The sequence below is a fragment of the Triturus cristatus genome, chromosome 11, assembly GCF_964204655.1.
Source record: "Triturus cristatus chromosome 11, aTriCri1.1, whole genome shotgun sequence".
NCBI classification, from domain to species: domain Eukaryota; kingdom Metazoa; phylum Chordata; class Amphibia; order Caudata; family Salamandridae; genus Triturus; species Triturus cristatus.
The window spans coordinates 1,065,593,573-1,065,612,389 of NC_140594.1; the positions used below are offsets into that span (position 1 = coordinate 1,065,593,573).

Below are 18,817 nucleotides of genomic sequence, written 5' to 3' on the forward strand. Positions count from 1 at the left end.
AGAGAGCCTGCCCCCATACAAGCGAGGCCGCTGCCCGTAAGGTGGCATGTGGGGGCTTGAAGCCCCGAGATGGGGGCGGCATGGCAGAGTAGCTCTGCTGTTGCTCACCGCTGGAAGGGGGCACAGGGGGACTGCAGAGACCACCAGGCCCGCGTCCTCCGGCAGGGAGGAGTGAGCGGACGAAAGCTCTGCATCACAGGGTGTGCGGGGAGCAAAGACGAACACCGAATCGTAGATGGAAAAGAGAAGGTCGCCGGAAATCGTCCTAGATACCACGGAAAATGGAAATAAGATTTCTTACGGCGACGCCAGGGCGAGGAAGTGACTCGATGCCATTAGATGAACGAGTGGTGCGCGCTTTGTTAAAAAGACTCACGCAAAGGCCAATAGCCTGGGACAAACACGCACGAGCATGTGCGAGCGTGTGCGAGTCCTGTGGGGAGATTTCAAAAGCCCTTACAAAAAGTCGAGCAGAGCAGCGCATGCGCGCTGCTCTAGGCTCGACCTAAAAACGTTGTCAACATAGCGAAGGCCTTGAGACTACAGTTCCCATGAGGCAAAGCACTCGAACGACGTAGAACAATGACACCCAATGTGCACGCTGTGTCAAGTAGCTTGTAAAAACAATTCCGCTGTATGGCGGGTTAGGAGAGAAAGACGAATAGGTGCCAAAGGTGACGTAACCCCCTTGACGAAGCAAGTAGTGGGGATAAATATAAGGCAACAAGGCAACCGAAGGCATTGGCTGACTCGGTTTCCTATCTTTTCCCATTATTACCTCACATACACTCCCTGACGCAATTGGCACAGTGTGTGACCACAGGGACACGTCCCTCACTCCTCCCATGTAGCATAACATCCTGAAAATTCAGGGTGTTTCGTTGTGATATTTTCCTGATCTATGCAACATCATTTTTCCTTCCTCACAGACTAGTGAATGCAAATAAAAAGATAACATGTCCCTGCATGTGATTATGTCATGTCTGTTTGTATGGCTTGACTATACTTTCACAGGTTATTGATTACAGATAACGAGAGAATCAGAATTTTTTTTGTGTGTCACGCCTACAATTGTTTATATTGTTTTGTTCTTGCTTAGTGAAACATTAAAAAAAAACTGACAAGTCCATTATGTTTCTTTCTTACAGGGCCCAAGAAATGTACGTCATGGGAAAGGGCGATCCAGCCTTTTCATGCTATATATGTTTGCATATCATATGTGTCCTGACTAAATTAGTTAGATTGACAAATAATTCAAAGCAACATTATACTGGGTCACTGAATGTATTTAGTCCTGATGAAAGCTTTGACCATTTGTCCTTATTGCTTAGGACTGAAACATGTCAACTTTTATATAGGGTGTAGAACCATTACTTTCACAGGCACCCCTCCCTTACTTTCTTTAATCGTACCAGGAACACCAAGAATAAAGGGATGCCTAGGTGCTCAGAGGTATTTTTTATTGTAGCGACACCGGCAGGAAATTATCCAAAGTACTGCCTGGAATATGATTGAGCCCATCCTAGTTTTTAGGGCACCAGGATAAAATCTGATGATGAAGCATGACACCAATAGGGTGAGTGAGGATCTATTTTATTCATAGGTTTTGTAAAGCCCATTGTTACCCGACATTTGGCTTCCAAGCGCTTTCTGTCTGGTTGAAGTGAGGGAATTAAATGATAAAAAGGAACTAAAATTAATTAGGGGAAAAGATGAGACTTCAGCTTCTTTCTGAAACTAATGAAGTTGCCATCCATTCTTAGGCAAAGATCCAAAGCTTAGGTGCAAGGTAATCGTCCTCCACTCCTACCTCTCTTGATTCTGGGGACAACAAGCAGCTCAAAATTATTTGACCTAATGTCCCTATTAGTACGATAAGGGGTTGATGAAGAAAATGTGGACCTGTGCTATGCTTTGCCTGAGATAAGATGCATAATGCCTTAAATTGTACTCTGCAGCTTATGGGCAGCCAATGAAGAGAGTTGAGCACTGTACCTGCTGACAGTATTCGTTTGGCAGTGTTCTGACTGATTTGGAGGATTTTTGTTTTTTTTGTTTTTAAATCACCGACATTGAACTGCCCGGGTAAAGTGAGTTGCCGTAAGCAAGCCGACAAAGATTCAATCCTTGAATCATGTTTCTTCGGGACTCCATCTGGAGCTTTTTAGAATCTTTCTCAGGGCTCTCAGGAGGCCAAAGCAACTGCCAGCCACCTTCTTTACTTGAGACGCCATGGTTAGCATTTGTCAAGGATAATCCCTAGGTTCTTTACTTCCAATTTAGGGGATGGATGTTCTCCTAGAGAAGGGGGCAGATAGACCAATCCCAAAGCATTGGATTGTTACCTAGAACCAAGAACTCTGTTTTCAAGCCATTTAACTTCGGGCAACTGGCTGCCATCTATTCAGTCACCTTCTCTAGTCAGCTGTTGAATCTCATAGAAGTACAATCCATATCTGGTGACAGCGTGACAATCAGCTGGGTATCATCTGCATAAGATACCATCTTAAAACCAAAAGAGCAGTTGATATCTGATAGAGAGTGGACATATGTATTGAAAAGTGTAGTGCTCAAGGAAGAATCCTGCTATACTCCATAATTCAGCTGATGATGAGTTGAAAAGAAAGGCACTCACTAACCTGAAAGTTGCGTTTCTCCAGGAATGAAGTAATCTACCTGAAGGCATGCCCTGTAACACCTACTTCTTCCAACCGATGAAGTAGGATAGGATAGGAAACCATATCAAAAGCAGCACTCCGGTCTAGGAGAATCAGCGCCACTGAACCACCCTCGTACATGATCATTTTAAGATCCTCTATGGCCCTTAAAAGAGCGGTTTCTGTGCTGCTTCTCACATAGAAACCTGCCTGAGTAGGGTGAAGAATGTTATTGGTTTCCAGGTATTCTGTGATGTACCCATTTGTAAATTTCTTTAGAATTTTACTGACGCCAGGAAGTAGAGAAATAGGTCTGTAGTTTCCTATTATTTCAGGGTCTAAGTTAGGTTTCTTAAGTAGCAGACGGATGATGGCATGTTTCCATTACTCAGGAATTCAAGGACAGATTGTGCAAATCAGTCAGAGCAGAAAGCATCACATTACACCCCATCAATAAAATATCTATTGGAGCAGGGACAAGCTGTGAGCTCAATTTGACTGAGTTTGCCACAGCAGTAACAACCTCCTTGGTCAATTGTGGACAGTACTGTTTTAATATTATTGGTTTTAGGCCTATTGTCCTTATAGTCTGTTGAACCCAATAGGGCATCAAAAATGTTCCTCACTTTTCCAAGAAAGGAGTTTGCAAGTGATTCACACCGCTCTGTTGATGAAGTGAGTCCAGTTTCTGGTATGTCATGCTTTAAAAAGAAATTTTTGTAAATCACTCTTGAAGAATTTGCTGATTGCTTGATCCTTTCTACAAGATTGTTAGTGCGAGGTTTCCAAATAGCATGTCGATATTTTTAAAAGATGTTCTAACAAACAAAAAAGGCTGTGGACTTGTGACAACTAATTGTCCTTTTTACTGCTTAGGATAGCTTATGATATTTGGTCACAAATATTTGTGATTCTAAAAATTGGGCTGTGGTTCTATAAGGTTTGGGAAGCATTGTCATAGAGGATTTCTCAAGTTCTTCTAAATTTTCAACTCTTAAAATGCAGGTACTACATGGAAGCCAACAGCCAATGTCAATATTTATCATAGTTCTGTATTGGCCTGTGGTGTTAATAAGTAGGCAGTCAAAGCAGATATCCAACCCCGATGGCCATACAGGAGAGCAACATTATATCATCCATTATATGAGAGGGTGGGAAACAAAATTAATGTATTCCTCCAAGTCTACGAAGACCTTAACACAACAGACTGGTTGAGAGGGAATGTAATTACTTCTTATAGATTTACATTGAGTTAATTTGGAGAACAATAACTTGGGGGGTTACCTTCCCCTAAGTGTCAGAAATCTGTTTGGGGTCACATCTCTAGTCTGGTTAGTGGTACAACTTTTGGGAGGGGGTTGCTCTCCTTTTTGACTGCCCTATCTTCTCAGATCATAAATAAAATCATTACCTTATAAAAATCACACTGACGGGATCATTTTAAAGAAATATTGTTATATATGTAGATACAAGTCTATTATCCCTCACAGAGACTACTTGGTATTGCAAGCTTAATGAATGCAGTTAGTGGTCTTAGCAGGAGAGCTTTAATGGCTCAGCCAAGCTCCCATTTAAAAGTATACATATTAAGCCTTTACTATTCTTTTTCCAGGCAGTAATACCAAAAGATCTGGGACAGAAGTGGCCAACTATAGTAACCACAAAAGCAGCTGCAGTAGTCCCTTGCTGCCCTATGAATTGAAGAAGGGGCCCACCAGGATCTCCAAAATGTGTTCTCGTTATTGGCATCAATGTTGAAGAAGGTGCCCAGCTGGTGTCACCATCCTTTGGGAATATTTACGTGGCTGCTCAGACTTTAGTAGACGTCACTTTTCATACAATATTTTGTTTTATTAAGATAACCACTAGGTCTGGTATTTCTTTTACCAATCAATCAAGAAAGAAAATACTGTAACTGTGAGAGTCATGTAAAACTTTTAGTTTCATTTGAATAAGTACCCATTAAGCAAAAACAATGTATTCATTTATTGTGCACCACGTCAATCCAAAGCTAGACCGAGTCGATAACTTTGTTTACATAGAAAAATGGAGCACCAAATTTACAAGAGTCAAATGTTCACACAACATATAAAAAAAACTCTTTTTTAAATATACAGTCACTGTCTTTTGTAACCACATGTGATTCTGCACATCTTGATAAGTGCAAAATGAAAAATTCTATAATACTACATTTATGCTTCTTGCATAACTTCAAAAGTAATTACTCTTCAAATAGTCAAGTTGGAAATGCCATTATAATTTGAGATTTTCTGACAAATTAGCGACATAGGCCTGAGAATTGCTTTTCGTCTAACCATTTTAAATTGAGGTATTGAATTATATTGCTGAGCTCTGGACAGGTAGTGTCCACACTAAAATCCTTTGGGATTTGCCTGCTTCTTTAATTGCAACCAGAACAGGCCATAAATTCCAATGTCATCTGATTACTGTTGCGATAAACTCCTACATCTAAACTGTTCCACCTCCCAACTATAGCTCAACCTACAGAAATCCATCTCTAACACTCTTATAGTAAATTACCTAATAGGAAATCAACTTCAGAACTCCAGGAAAAAAAAGATTTAAACTGCAAGTTTAAAAAGACTGAAAAGAGAGCAAAGAGTTTGATGAAGCTGTCTCTGTAAATCTGAACAAACCAAAAATATTTATAAACTTTCTTTTGCTTTGTCCTATGACCTGTGTAGGAGCTTGCCAAATAAACAGTTTACATATCTTAAGTTGTACGGTTATATCCCATTTAAGATGACAATTGGTGTTCGTCAAAGTTTGATATTTCTTCAGTAAGGCAACTATCCATCACAAAGAGTTCATGTTTTTAACACTTTTGCATATGTTCTAAACTATTTCACTGTGAATTTTACCAATTATTTCCTTTCACTGATGTGTACTCACCCGAACACAAAAGAGGCAGAAAATTTGGGGGGCGTGGAGTAGAGATGTTCAGGAATAATAGAATTAACAAATTTGAAAAAAGCCAATACTAATCGTAAGGAGATTTCAAATACAATCATTAGTTTATCCAAGTTCTGTTTCTGTATCCCAGTACATGTAGTGCCAGATTAATCATGGCAAAGGCTAAGATATAAGTACCAGAATGTAAAGGAAAGACCAGACTGAACAAGCTTTACTTCAAAATATTCTTCTGTTAAATGTTTTCCCTCTTTACCACAACTTGTCATGAATCCAGAAGAGAGCCATACTCTCCTTTAATTAGTTTAATGAACTGTAACTGCAAAACTGCAGTACGCAATTAGTTTTTATCAGATCAGGGATCCTTTGCATAAGTAATTATTTGGCATCCTTGTACTCAGTTCAGGCTCTTTCAGTATGGCAATGGAATGCAGAAATGATGGAAAATGTCTTATTGTTGATTGGATTCTGCTAAGTTAAACAAGGCTGAAGCAAGACCCGAAACAGAAGAATACAATCACAAAAGTAATCTCGGTTTAAGGCTTACAAGGTCATCAGGCATGACCAGAAAATTACATTTATGAAAAGACCTGGCATTGAATACTTGGATATTTCTTGATGCACATGAACAGTTTCAAACCAATCTATTTTGTGGACCACTTTTTCCTGAGGTGCTGGCAGCAAAAGAGCAAAACATAGCTACTCAAATCGTCCTATTACTGTATGGCTGCATTTCCCATAAATGTGCATTAAAACTGATTCTATGTGTGCAGTTTGTAGAAGCAGTTCCAAATAGTTTGAGTGTAATGGGTAAGCTATTTCCAAGAAAAAAATGTAAGCGTTCTAGAAAGATGCATCAACACATCAAGTGCCAAATATGACATGACAGATGAGAAAGCCTGGCATGTTTGTGAATGGGTATGATCAAACCATTTTTCAAGCCTAGGTAGCAGAGAAGACTGATGTTAAAGAGATTGCTGGTAAGTGTTTGGGATTGTGTGTGAGAGCTAAATATGCCTACTTACCACAGCAATTTACTTGGTAGAGAAGTAGCCAAGAGGGATCATAAACAAAAACTAGTGTGCCAAGATAATCACTTTAAAGCCCTTTTCAAAGGGGCCCCTGCTATGGGAACATTGGGCCAACACTGACTGACTGAAATTATACTCAATACTTTACTGCCACTTTCATGATAGACCAAGTTTCTGTCCTAGCTTCAGCAATGTACCTAAAATTTTGGATTTTAGTTGAGGTTTTAATATTCTTTTAGGTGTAAGCAAAACCTGTTCAATGGTGTTTGAGTTGCATTCTGAAAAAATTCCAACAGGCTAAATTGTAAATAAACATCTTTTGGCATGGACAAAATAATCACCCAGATAGCATGAGTGATAAAAACACCGTACATTTTTTAGAAAAGTACGTTTACCCTGATATGGACTCAGCCCTGATGCATTCTGGCATGCAAAGACAGACATGTTCGAAACTCTTTTGAATGTGATCAGAATAAACACAAAACTGACATGTTCACACATAGCGAGGAATGAAAACACACAAAAGGTGGGTGGAAAACAAACTCATTTGAAAGTCCCAGCTGTAATTAGATTTTAAATTTCAGGATACTTGCACATTTTTATTGCCAAACACCAAGAGGGTTCCAGTAAAGGCACTTTTTCTCCAGTTGCCAACAAATTGACACTTCTTCTATAGAACGAGTCTGGAAGTAGATTTTTCCAAAAGATGCAAAACTACAAAAGTGTGCAATTCTTAATGTGCATACACACCGCTCAATGCATCCCTTCCCATTTCCTGTATCCACTCCTTGTCCACATCAGTTTACCAATGTTATCCTTTGGTGTCTGTTTAGTGAGGTATTTGGCCAATAAAAGCTGTTGTGCAGCTACCTCCAAGTCCTCTCATAGCAGGAGCAGGGTACCTTGCTGTGTCTGAGGGACAGATTCTGCATACCGTCATGTGGTCAAACAATGTGGCTTGACTCTTTGCAGGGACATGGGAACCATAAAGGTGTGATTTCAGGCCATGAACATCCCTTTGACTGGCAGAAACTTGGGGAGCAGGGCCTTTCCATTACCCAGTGCAGAACACCCAAAATTTGAATGCTTGTGAACTGCATGTAACAAATAAGTTTCTCTTTTCGCTGATATGATTTGGATAAACCAGGTTGGGAGTTTGGGGGTTTTCTATAATGGATTTGCATTCAAACGTGACAACTCCATGCACAGAATATTGCAAAAAAGAATAATTTTGCTTACTCTTCTGATAGAACTATTCTGTCAGTGGATTTGGGGGATGGAAATGATCATCCTCCCTGACTCAGATCCTGTGTGTCTCAGTCAGGCAGTGAGTATGGTGTGGTGAGAAGTTTGAACAAGAGCACTCATTTTAATAAACACGTTTTCTTGTCTTATGTGGTGGTACATCTGCTTAGTGCAGTAGGCTAGATAGGCAGCTGTCAGTTATTTTATGTTTTGAAATCAATACTTCAGGTTTTCAGTCATCAAAATGAAGTTTATGCCCGCGTCCTGCCCAATGGTGAAGGTGATACTGTGATTGTCTCAAACGATTCCAAGTGTCCTCCACATATCCTAAGGTCGCGCCTCTTCGTATTATGGGTGGACAACCACACTCGGCATGGCATTCAGGAACTCATAGGTGCTTGTGGAGACAGGGAGGAGCGCTCTAATTCCAAACTCCTCCTACGGCTGGTACCCAGGTGGAAGCCGCTTCATAATCCTATTTATTCTGATGAAGATAATGCTTTGTAAAAAGATCCAACTGTTCCTCGAGACGTACAGCACAATTTCTGAAAAACAGTTCAAAATGAAAATATAAAGTTACACACATCCTTAGGTATTCCAGACTTTACATCAATGATTTACTACTAATGCAAACACTTGCCCCTATAAGAATTGCTTGTTAAACATTAACAGTTTAACCGCAACTGTAGTTTGTTGCCTCGTGCATTCACGAATATTGCAAGGTTTTGATTTAACATAATAGAACAAACTGTAGACAGATTTAAATTAAAAAAAAAAATAGAATTTGACAACACTATACATAGCGGTTAAATGTAATCAAAGTGGGAAAAATCCACACAATAAATGTGGCAATGTAAAAATAAAGCTTTTTATTGCAAATTTGTTTTCCATCAGTCCTCTGAAGTGAAAAAAATACTTTGACAATATTAGTTCTTTTTATTGTATTCTTTTTCATGCGCATCATTCACGGAATCTGGAATAGTCTTTTCAGGATTCAACATGAACAAGCATTGGCAAAACCAATTAGTATTGCCTTGGTTTTGTCAATGTCTTTTAGCCATGTAGTAAAGCAGCGTGGCTACTGGGCATCATGGCTAAAGGTTACCCCCCCCCCCCCCCCCCAAAAAAAAGTGATGTACCCGACGCTGGCCTCGTCATGGCCTTATCATGGCAGGTGGGTTTACGTGCAAGCAGGGGGTACACAGAAGCTCACGGTGCTTCAGAGCAACATAAAGGAGACTGGGAGGAGAGAAGCATACGAAGGAGGCCACTGGTTAACACTAACACTCTCATGGAATGCTGTAGCCATCGTGCTTATCCCTTACAAAGAAAAAAACTGTTTTCCTAAGTGCACATGTGCTAAGTGGACAAAAGAAAGCGTCTATGCTCTTTTGAAACATTTATTTGCTTAAAACGCATCATGGTTGTACTTTTCAAGCAAATAGCTTTCCAAAGTGCGCAGACGCTCCCTCGACAATGAGAAACAGTTTAGTTATTCTTTGCCAACACGCACAATGCCTTTAGGGTGCCACAAGACCTCGCCTCGACAAACAACACGAAAGAAACACACTGCCTTTTAAACAAACATTGGCATAGCCAATAGGTCTCGCTTTTGGGACCTTATAAGTATTTGGTTATGCAGCACAATATCCTTGGTGTAAAAACATCAACTGTTGCATGGCTAAACGCTTATAACGTCACAAAGGCGAGACCTATTGGCTTTGCCAATGCTTGTTTAAACTCTAAGTGTTTAAAGAAGTAATTGTTCAACGGAGCAGGCAGATTAAGTAATTTACCCAAAGTCACAAGATGTTGAGCTGACCCCGAAATGCGGACCTGGCTCCCCAGCACTAAAGTCAGCGGCTTTGGCTATTATGCCACATGCTCTACTTCAATTTTCACAACAGCAAATTGTAAACATATTTTTAAAATAAATAAATACATTTATTAAATGCACCAAAGCAATCTAAAAAAAAAACATAAAGCAACACCATTTTGTCGAAAGATGTTTTAGGTTATCACAAAGGGTAAAATTGCCTTTAAGCCAATAGTAATGTATTCACACGTTTTTTATCAGAAAAAGAAGGGAGCATGAGCCAAGCAGTCTGGGCGAGTATGATAGGTTTGAACAGTTCTCGAAGTGTTGGGAAAGGAGAGAGCGACGGGATAATAAAGTGCAAGTTAGTCTCGTAGCAAAGATCGTTATCTTTACTGCAGTGGCATATGTGGAACACACAGTGAATCACTTGCCATAAACACCAGGTTCTCAAACTTCCAACAAAGACTATAACTTGCTTCGTAAACTGGCGAGCTGTGTAAAGAGCACAGTAAACGCAATGAGGCCAAGGGAAAAAAAAATTGTGGTTTGTCTATTCAAGTCCACAGAAGTAGGGATGAAGAAGGCCAGTAAACGAAAAGTGCATGAAGCCACTAACCAGCCAAGGCACAGGGTGGTGAGTGACGCACATCTGGTGCTGCTTTCGTCTCCATGACGTGCTGTGATTTCACAAGCAACTCAATTAGAGAACTGAAAAAAGGATAGACTCGGTAGAATCATGTTGTGCATGCTGCACTAAAGAAAAAAATATTTAAAACATGTTTATGTGGTGGTGTTACTTGGACCCCGTGGCGGCCAGGCAACGTTGCAATGGGTTCGGAATTCCAGAGCATTTGTGTGAAATGTGCATGATGTCACGTACAGGCAGAGATGCGCACAACGTGTGAAAGCACCTCAGGTGCTGTTTTCTTCTCTATGTATTGCATTGTGATTGGCTACTGCGAGAAGTCCAAAAGAAGACACCATTTGACTTTTTTTTTTAGACACACACTATGAAGTCTTACAGGGCAAATGTAGGCTGCAGGAGCACCTGTGTGCCTACCACCAAGTGTTACAGTAATTATTAAATGAATCTACTGGCCACCTCTGCTTTGGAAAGAATGTGTCGGGAATGTGGCAGAAGGCTTTTTGAAGTAAAGAATGTTTTCCTGATCAGTTTATTGTTTCCCAATCAGCTGAGTGAGCGACGACCCAATAACAAGCTTTTAGTCCGCCTTGTCAGCCCTACGATCACCATGAGAAGAAAGGGGCACCAAGCGCAGCGTTGCGCTCACTTTCCGAGCTCGTGGTGCAGATGGGAGGTGGCTTCACCTGCATTGGCTTGCCAGCTGTTGTTGCCAGTGGCTGGGCGCCATTCTGAGGGGGCTTGTCGAGGGGCAGGTGCTGGAATACAACCCACAGCTGAACATGAGCCAAGGCAGGAAACAATAACGAGTGATGCACACGCGCGCGCTTTAAGGAATGCAGCTGCCATTGTGCCCGCCGCTGCACGTGAAAGTGAAATAACAAGCATCGCGGCCGTAAAAGTAACGTTTTGGCTGCGTGCAGTGAAATGCAGGTTAATATACAAGAACAGGGATAAAGCAGTGGGAGAGCAAAAAATAACAAGCATTGCGGCATTAAAAGTAACGTTTTGGCTGCATGCAGTGAAATGCGGGTTAATTTACAAGAACAGGGATAAAGCAGTGGGAGAGCAAAAAATAACAAGCATTGCGGGCGTAAAAGGAACAGCAAAGCGGGAGCGCGGCCGCGAAAGTGATCGCGATCTCGTGCTGCGAGTGCTGCGCTTAATGAGCATGACGAGGAAAGCCATATGGCGCCTCTGCTCTTAAGCGCGCGCCCGCGCACATGCATGCAAGCTGTAGGCCGTGTGGCAGCATTTTACTAAAAGTCTTGCCAGACCAGCGCATGCGCTGGGTCAGGCGAGACCTAAAAAGCACAAGGAACACAAAAAAGGCAAGCTTCAACAAAGACAAGCAGGAAAGAAAGAAAACCAATAGTGTGCAGCCATGAACAGCTAAGAACCAAAGTGTAAAGATATCAGTAGTTCGGCACTGCTCCGTGGGAGAAAACATGACAAGGAGGGACAAAGAGGAAAGATTATCCACTAGCAAGAAAGCCCTTTTGAAGGAGAATCAAAGTCACAAATAAAAAGCGATGGGCAGGCTGAAACCCCACAAAGTGTATACAGCATGTCTCGAGAGACCGCGCAAGCGCTGCCTAGGTTTGACCTAAAAAGAGCCCCTGGAAGCTCCTCAAGTTCAGCGCATCATCATATTAGGCAAAAAGGAATGGTTCAGAAAGCAAGCCATCCCTGTGGAAAAGGCCATTAGCATAAAGTTCTCCTAAGGATGCCGAAATCAAGTTCTAAAATTCTAGATAGGGTGGTCCTGCAGTGCTGGGGCTGATGGAAGTGACATTTCTCCCAGAAGCAGGTGCTGCTCGCACTGGGTTCAGCCATGGAACATGTTGATCATTGCCGGATTTGAGCAAGTGAAGCTGTTCAGCATGTACCGGAGGTTTACATCACCAGTGGTTGTTACAGGTAAGTAGCTTTAGTAACAGATGCAGAATCAATCACTGGCAAGGCCAATAAAGGGTCCACCAGTTTCGGCACGATCTGTTTTTACAGGGATGTATAGCACACTATACATAATTACAGTACACCAATAGTAATACCTCAGGGAAGCAATGTTTTTGCCACAAATAATGCTCTTGGTTGTGTCTTGTCTCTGTTCTCTACAATAGTTTACAGAGATGTAACAAAGTTAGAAGACACAGATCTAGGAACCACGATCTGCATATATGCTTTGCATTTATGTTGTCATTCCTTGGATTATGCATGGAAATCTAGAAAACTCTTTAATTTGAACGAGTACTCCTGTTGCTCTAAAGTCACTCTGTGGACTGTTCACAGAGCGGATAATATAATCCCCAGGAGAAACCATTCATTCACACATTCCATTTTAATTTTACTTTCACTTGTGCTTTCATGCGAAATAGGGGCAGCTCCATTTGCCCAACCTGGAGAGAGGCGAACGCCCAACACCTGCAGGAGTACCCTCCCAAGAAGTTCCAGGGTGGAAAGGCCATACCAAATATCGGTGACTGCCCACTGTGTGCGATTCTTTCATCCATTTTGCATGGCACTCCTCTATTACACGCTTTCTAGGCCTCAAACCTCAATTTATCCAAGTGGAACTCGAACTATAGTGGCAGATTTTGCAACACGGTAAGTACAAATTACAACACTCTGTGCGATACGATCCAATGTTGTGCAATGTCCCAGTGTTTGCAATCTCCTCTAGAAGCTTGACACAGGACTGATTTGCATCGTGCATTAATAAAACACATTTGTTGCACATTCCTACTTAGAATGACAGGACAATTATACATACATCAAATGTACATACAGAGCTTGGAGACCTGGAAAGGTCTTGCCACAGCTAGTTTGCAAGCAAAACAGAGCTGAAGCAACAAAACCGTCTTTTATTGCTATAGAGTCTACAGTAACAAGTCTTGAGTGGCTTCTGTTGGCTGACCAGCATGTACATATTGCATTCAAGAGCTCTGCACTGAAAGGGGAGATTCGCTGCAGCTCTGTTATGCAGAGCGCTTGCACAAGGGGCCGTAGTCGGACTAGCAGAAAAAGAACACGCAAAAACAGCTAAATATGAAGTTGCTTTTCTTAAGATACAAACCTTGCACTAACTAACTGCTAATGGCAGACTGGCACAACCAGTATAAACCAAGTTAAATTGTGTTCTCCTTGTGAGAGAGATTTTAGATAAGTGTAATGTGAAGCAACGACAAAGCCAAGCAGGAATCAAAGAAAAAATATTCCCCCAAAACAACACATCATGGAAGCGTAAAGATTCAAGTAATTGGGTGGTGCTCTGTGGGAGGAAACAAAAAGACAATAAGGAGGGATAAAGAGATTAACCACTAGCAAGCAAGAATTTTTGAACAACAATCGAAGGGACTAATAAAAAAGGCACTGAGCGGACTGTAAGACCATAAAGTGAATACAGCATGTCTCGAAGAGACAGCACATGTGCTGTCTAGGCTCGACCTAAAAAAGCAACACTGACTCCTTTCAGTTATCCACATAATTAGGATCATTTATCAACAGGCTAAAGAACACTCATATGAGGAGTTATAAAACAACCATGACCTTTTGGCCTAGAAGAGCTGAGAGGTGGTTATTTCAGAAAGTGGTGCTGCAATACAGAGGTCTACGCACTTTTTGATGCAGACAGAAAACTTTCCGATGCACTTTTCCCACCACTGATGTTCAGTGTTTGCGCTCGACAGCTGTCGCCTATGTTGGCCAGGATTACAGTCTGTGACCTCACTTGAACCAGTTGGGGCCATTTTGGAAGTGTAGCTATATATACTGACGTACTTGCATATTTGTGTAGACAAGTCAAATCTATTCATGGGCCTCCGTGAGGCAGCTTCATAGTGCAACAATTAATTACTTACATTTTGGCAATACATTTGCACTGGTGATAGCTCTCAAAAACAAAATTGGCAAGCAGTGGTATTTAAAATGCTTGGTGAAGATGCACATTTGCTCTTTATCTCAACAATTAAGTGGTAATTGTTAGGCCCTACGTTTGGGCTGAGTAATTTGGTGTTTGTCTCTTTTGGGATTATCTGCAGTCACACATACTCTACCTCATTTAGAGAAAGTGTGTTTCTCTGGGGACATTTGGTGGTTCAATAACTGCTTTGCCACAAAAAGTACTTTTTTACTGATTTATCAAATTGTGACGTGAAGCAACACGAGGGGGGGGGGGGGGTCATTGGCGGTGTGAAGCAGGAACAGCAGAAGGGCAGCGATTAAGCTGAAGCAATCAGTATCTGGTTGTTCATGGTCCAGCCGAAATGAGAGAAGTGGAGCTGCCATGTGCTGGCCAATTAGACGAGTCACAACTAATAGTAAACAATGGGAGGGCTGTAAGGCCCTTGTTGTATACACTATCTCTTGCAAGCGAGAGCACATACCGCACGTGCACTGTTCTAGGGAAGAAATAATAAAAAATGTATTTGCTGTGCGATTGTGCAGGCGCTTAGACAGTGCACGGGAGAACACTATCTGTGTATACCTGATAAGCTCCATGGCTTGCAAGGCCTCAGAGCTGTAGTGTGATCTTCGGAACCTTCATTGTGTTCAATGGCCTATATATGCATCCACACTTTTGTGGTTCAAGTACTCAGTGGGCCAGAGCATGCTGCGCAGATTGGGAGGACCAGGCCTGCGCCATCACTCCAACAACAGAAGTATGGCCCAGGACAACAGATTCAATAATATGGAAGGCCAATCGTCCTACTAACCTGGGAACATCCCCATATGAATGTAATGAATTTCTATAAAAGACCAAGCATTGCCCGCTTTTTACAGATGAAGAGGCACAATGACGCAACTGCTCTTGGGGGCCGCATGATGACATGTGTCACCAGGCATTCGAATACCTATGGAATGATGTGGGAGTAGATTTATTTTCGTTTGTGTACCAATCGAAGTTGGCAGATACTATTAGGATCTGTATATGAACAAATATATAAATTCAGTTACTCGAAAAGTGCTTTTTGCACTGCAGAGTGGCCAGGTAGCAGTCACTCGAAAAAAAATAAAACTCTGTATAGTACTACAGGGTTTGGGATGCAACAGAGTAGCAGGTGGGGCTGAAGCAACGGGGATTGAGTGGGGACTGAGGGAGAAACGTGGGCACTTGAGGCTGGGCCTGAAGGAGGTCAATAAAAAAATATTAATAAAGAAAAAGATGGAAGGTGTGGGAAAAGCAATGACCGAGCTTGGGGTGGGAGGATGAGGGAGCAACATAGAGCATGCCAGGTGTGTTGGCGGGGATGCAGTTCTAAAAAGAAAGAGCCAGAAATCTGCACTCTAATGGAGTGCTGAAAGAAAAAGAAACAAGCATTTGCAATGCAATAGGTCTCGCATTTGTGCGGGTTAGAACTATTGGCATTGTAAATGACAATGTCAGACCTACCAACTTGTACGAAAATTACACCATGTAAGGAGGGGGTGGGGCCTCTTGCCAGAAGTACCTACGAGGTACTTTTGCCCCCACCCTGTCCCCAAACCCTCTCCTGAAAAAAGAGGCTTTTCTGTAATCAAATGAAGTGATTGCCACCATTGCACAAAGAGTGCTTATTTATGTCATGGCATCCATGTCTCATAATGCTACCTGTGGTGAAAAGCAGGTTCTTTTCTGGGTCACACAGATTAGAGTGTTATGTCCTGTAATGTCAGATGTTGTGTGATGTAATATTCAGAGATGTTATCATTATGCTAATTGGTGGTTCTAAACCTTGGAAAAGCTTACTTTATTCTGGTACCGCAGTCACTGAATGATGATAAATATGCTTCCAGCAGAAAGAGCAGTCTGCTGTTAACACGCAAGGGTCACTACTCAATAAGAACAAGGTAGTGAGGGGTGGGAAGTTCATTATTGAGCGAGTGGTTGTGGCTAGGAGGGAGGGCGGGTGTGCATGAGTGAATGAGAGTGTAAGTTAAAGTCACAGTGAGTGAGAGTCAGTGATTGAGGGAATAGATTAATATGTTTGCGGAGTGGCCTGAAAATGAGAAGCAAGAGAAAGTGAATTTGAACAATGTGCGAGCTTGGCGAGGGAGTGAGCAGGTTGACCCAGCAAGAGTAACTAGACTGGGTAAGTGACATGGAGCATTTACGTCACCTCGGTGACTGAAAACAGTGAAGAAAGCTGATACAAGGCTATTTCTTACAACATACTTTCCGAGTAGCAGCGTTTCTGCCCCACAACCCAGTCATGTGAGCAACTCACACACACGACTCTTCATATTGGCGACCAAGGGGGTTAGTGTTTCAGAGCGCACAAGGGTTTGCACTGTCCAAACTCATTGAAGAAAACAATTCAAACATGTTTAACTGATCCTAGCCGGTCACCATTGTCCACTTGGCCCTGCAACTTTCTATTTATTAGATTGAGTGCCTGTTTTTTATTTATTAGATTAAATGCCTGTTTTTTAAACATTCTGGGTTGCAAACTCTATACAGGAAAATCGAAACCTAAATAATCATGTATGTGCGTCACTCAAGTTCATTCTTTGCTCTATATAAAATGATACTGTCAACGTTTACAGTCACAGTGAAAAGGACTAAAGTACAACTTTGAATCAGGGGGCAAGTAAACATAGGAAGCTTCAAAATCTGTTGACAGTGCCTGCATCTGTTACGGGGAGTAGCGGGATCGAATACATTATAGAAAGTCGACTTCTTCATAATAAGTATAATATACGAACACCTGCCCACGATCACGATGTCCGTGAAACACGATTTCTCTAATAAAAAGTATAACGTACGTAAAATTCTAATGGCCATATATACACTGTAGCACTTCCATTCCTCTTGCAAGGCCTGAAGCACTAAAGCGTGTACTGTCTACCTATCTACTGCAAACATCCGAGAACCGCCTTTACACCTAAAGTCAAACTTGCCATGCGACACAGCTACAGCACTGATCAAAGGTGCCTGGAACTAGAAGCATGGCATTTTGCAGAAGAAATTAAAGTAAAGTTATGGATGCGGCTGCCGTGCTGAAACCAGAAGCGCGGCAGCCGTTGATGGCATTTACCACAGTTAATTATTTATTCCTTCAAAAACAAACATGATGCAAGAAACGAATATTCCAATTAAAAAGCGTTTTCCTCACCTGTGTTTTGCCACCGCGTAATTAAACATAAAGTTGTGCGGCCATCATGCTGAAACCAGAAGTGTGTGGGCCGTGAGCTACCACGCTGATTAAATGCTCCCGGAACTCAAAGCAGAGCATCTGGAAAGAAGATTACAGTGCAGCTCTGTAGGGAGCACAACAGGCGCAAGGTGAAAGCAGCATGAGCATGAATACATGCAGTCACCCAATGTGGAGAAACCGGGAACACAGCGCCGGTGGCAGGCTGTTGTTGCCGCCTGGAGGGTGCAGCCGCCTAATGGGAGAAGGAGGAAGACCCGTGACTTAAGCAGCTGGTTCTGCAATGAAGAGCGGGCAGTGGCGAGAGCGCTTCAGACTGCCGCAGAGGAGCGGCAGTGGGACAGCCATAGGTCTGCCACTGAGAAGCGAGCACATGCACCATTACTGCCGCTCCACAAAAGTTAGAGAGGGCGGCGGCGATATAAAAAAAAAATGCGAGGGGCGGAAGGTAAACACTGGGTTCATGCAAATGAGAACAAACTGCAACGGGCAAAGGCAGAAATGTAAAAAAAAATTCAAATGAAAAGAAGCGGGACAGACAAATTCAACGTTTCAATGTAAAAAAAACACAAAAAAAACATTCAAATTAATAGGTTGTGGGATGGCCAAATGCTACACTTCTGTCAGAGGGTAGTCGAAGGGCGGAACAGCTATGGACCTAACACAAGATAAAAATAGCGTGATGATGGCGGGTGCGCAAAATAGACACCAATAGGCCGTGGGCGGAGCAATGCGCCCACCTTTGGCCCATTGCGTGCTCTCTTTGTAAAAAACACGCACGCAAAGCCCAATAGCGTGCCCTAAAAGGAAAAGCACACGCACGTGCGTGTGCGATTCCTAGACCAGTTTTCAAACCCCCCCCTACAAAATGTCTCGCGCTGCACGAGCAATGCTGCGCACTGCAACGCTAGGCGCAAGACCTAAAAAGTAGTTCCTTGAATGTGAGCATCAGAAAGGGCAATAATACATGTTTCTGTTATCACAGTGTAAAGATATTCCTAGTAAAATCTTGTATCACAATGTATACATAATCCCGGTAAAAGTCATCCAATCAAAAGGATGAGAACTTGAGGAAGGCTAAGCATTGAATAAAAAGCAAGATAACGAGAGTGCCAACTAAGCCAACCAATGGCAAGCAATAAGTGAGCTCTAAGAGCTCTAAGGCCATTGTACACTTATGTTACAGTTCACAAGAGGTCTTGCTGAAACAGGCAGTTAAAAGCTAGACCGGAAAACACGCAACGGGTCGTCAGTATACCCTAAAGCTCTGTTAAGGTTGCTGTTAGGCCTTGGCCCTATCTCGTAATCCTGGGACTTTGGGTGGGTTTTTATATTTTTGTATAGTAGAATTTCTCGCT

The 18,817-nt window shown here is 42.2% G+C and overlaps 1 protein-coding gene across 2 annotated transcripts in view; it reads right to left on the reverse strand.

The window, feature by feature from the left end:
* Nucleotides 1-4,619: 4,619 nt before the first annotated feature.
* MFN1 (mitofusin 1) overlaps nt 4,620-18,817 on the reverse strand; it is a 199,430-nt gene continuing 185,232 nt past the window's right edge. For both annotated transcript variants that reach the window (XM_085635396.1, XM_085635397.1), the window contains exon 18: nt 4,620-8,409. In XM_085635396.1, the coding sequence (XP_085491522.1) occupies nt 8,340-8,409 (70 nt within the window). In that variant the 3' untranslated portion in view covers nt 4,620-8,339. The remainder of the gene's footprint in view (nt 8,410-18,817) is intronic.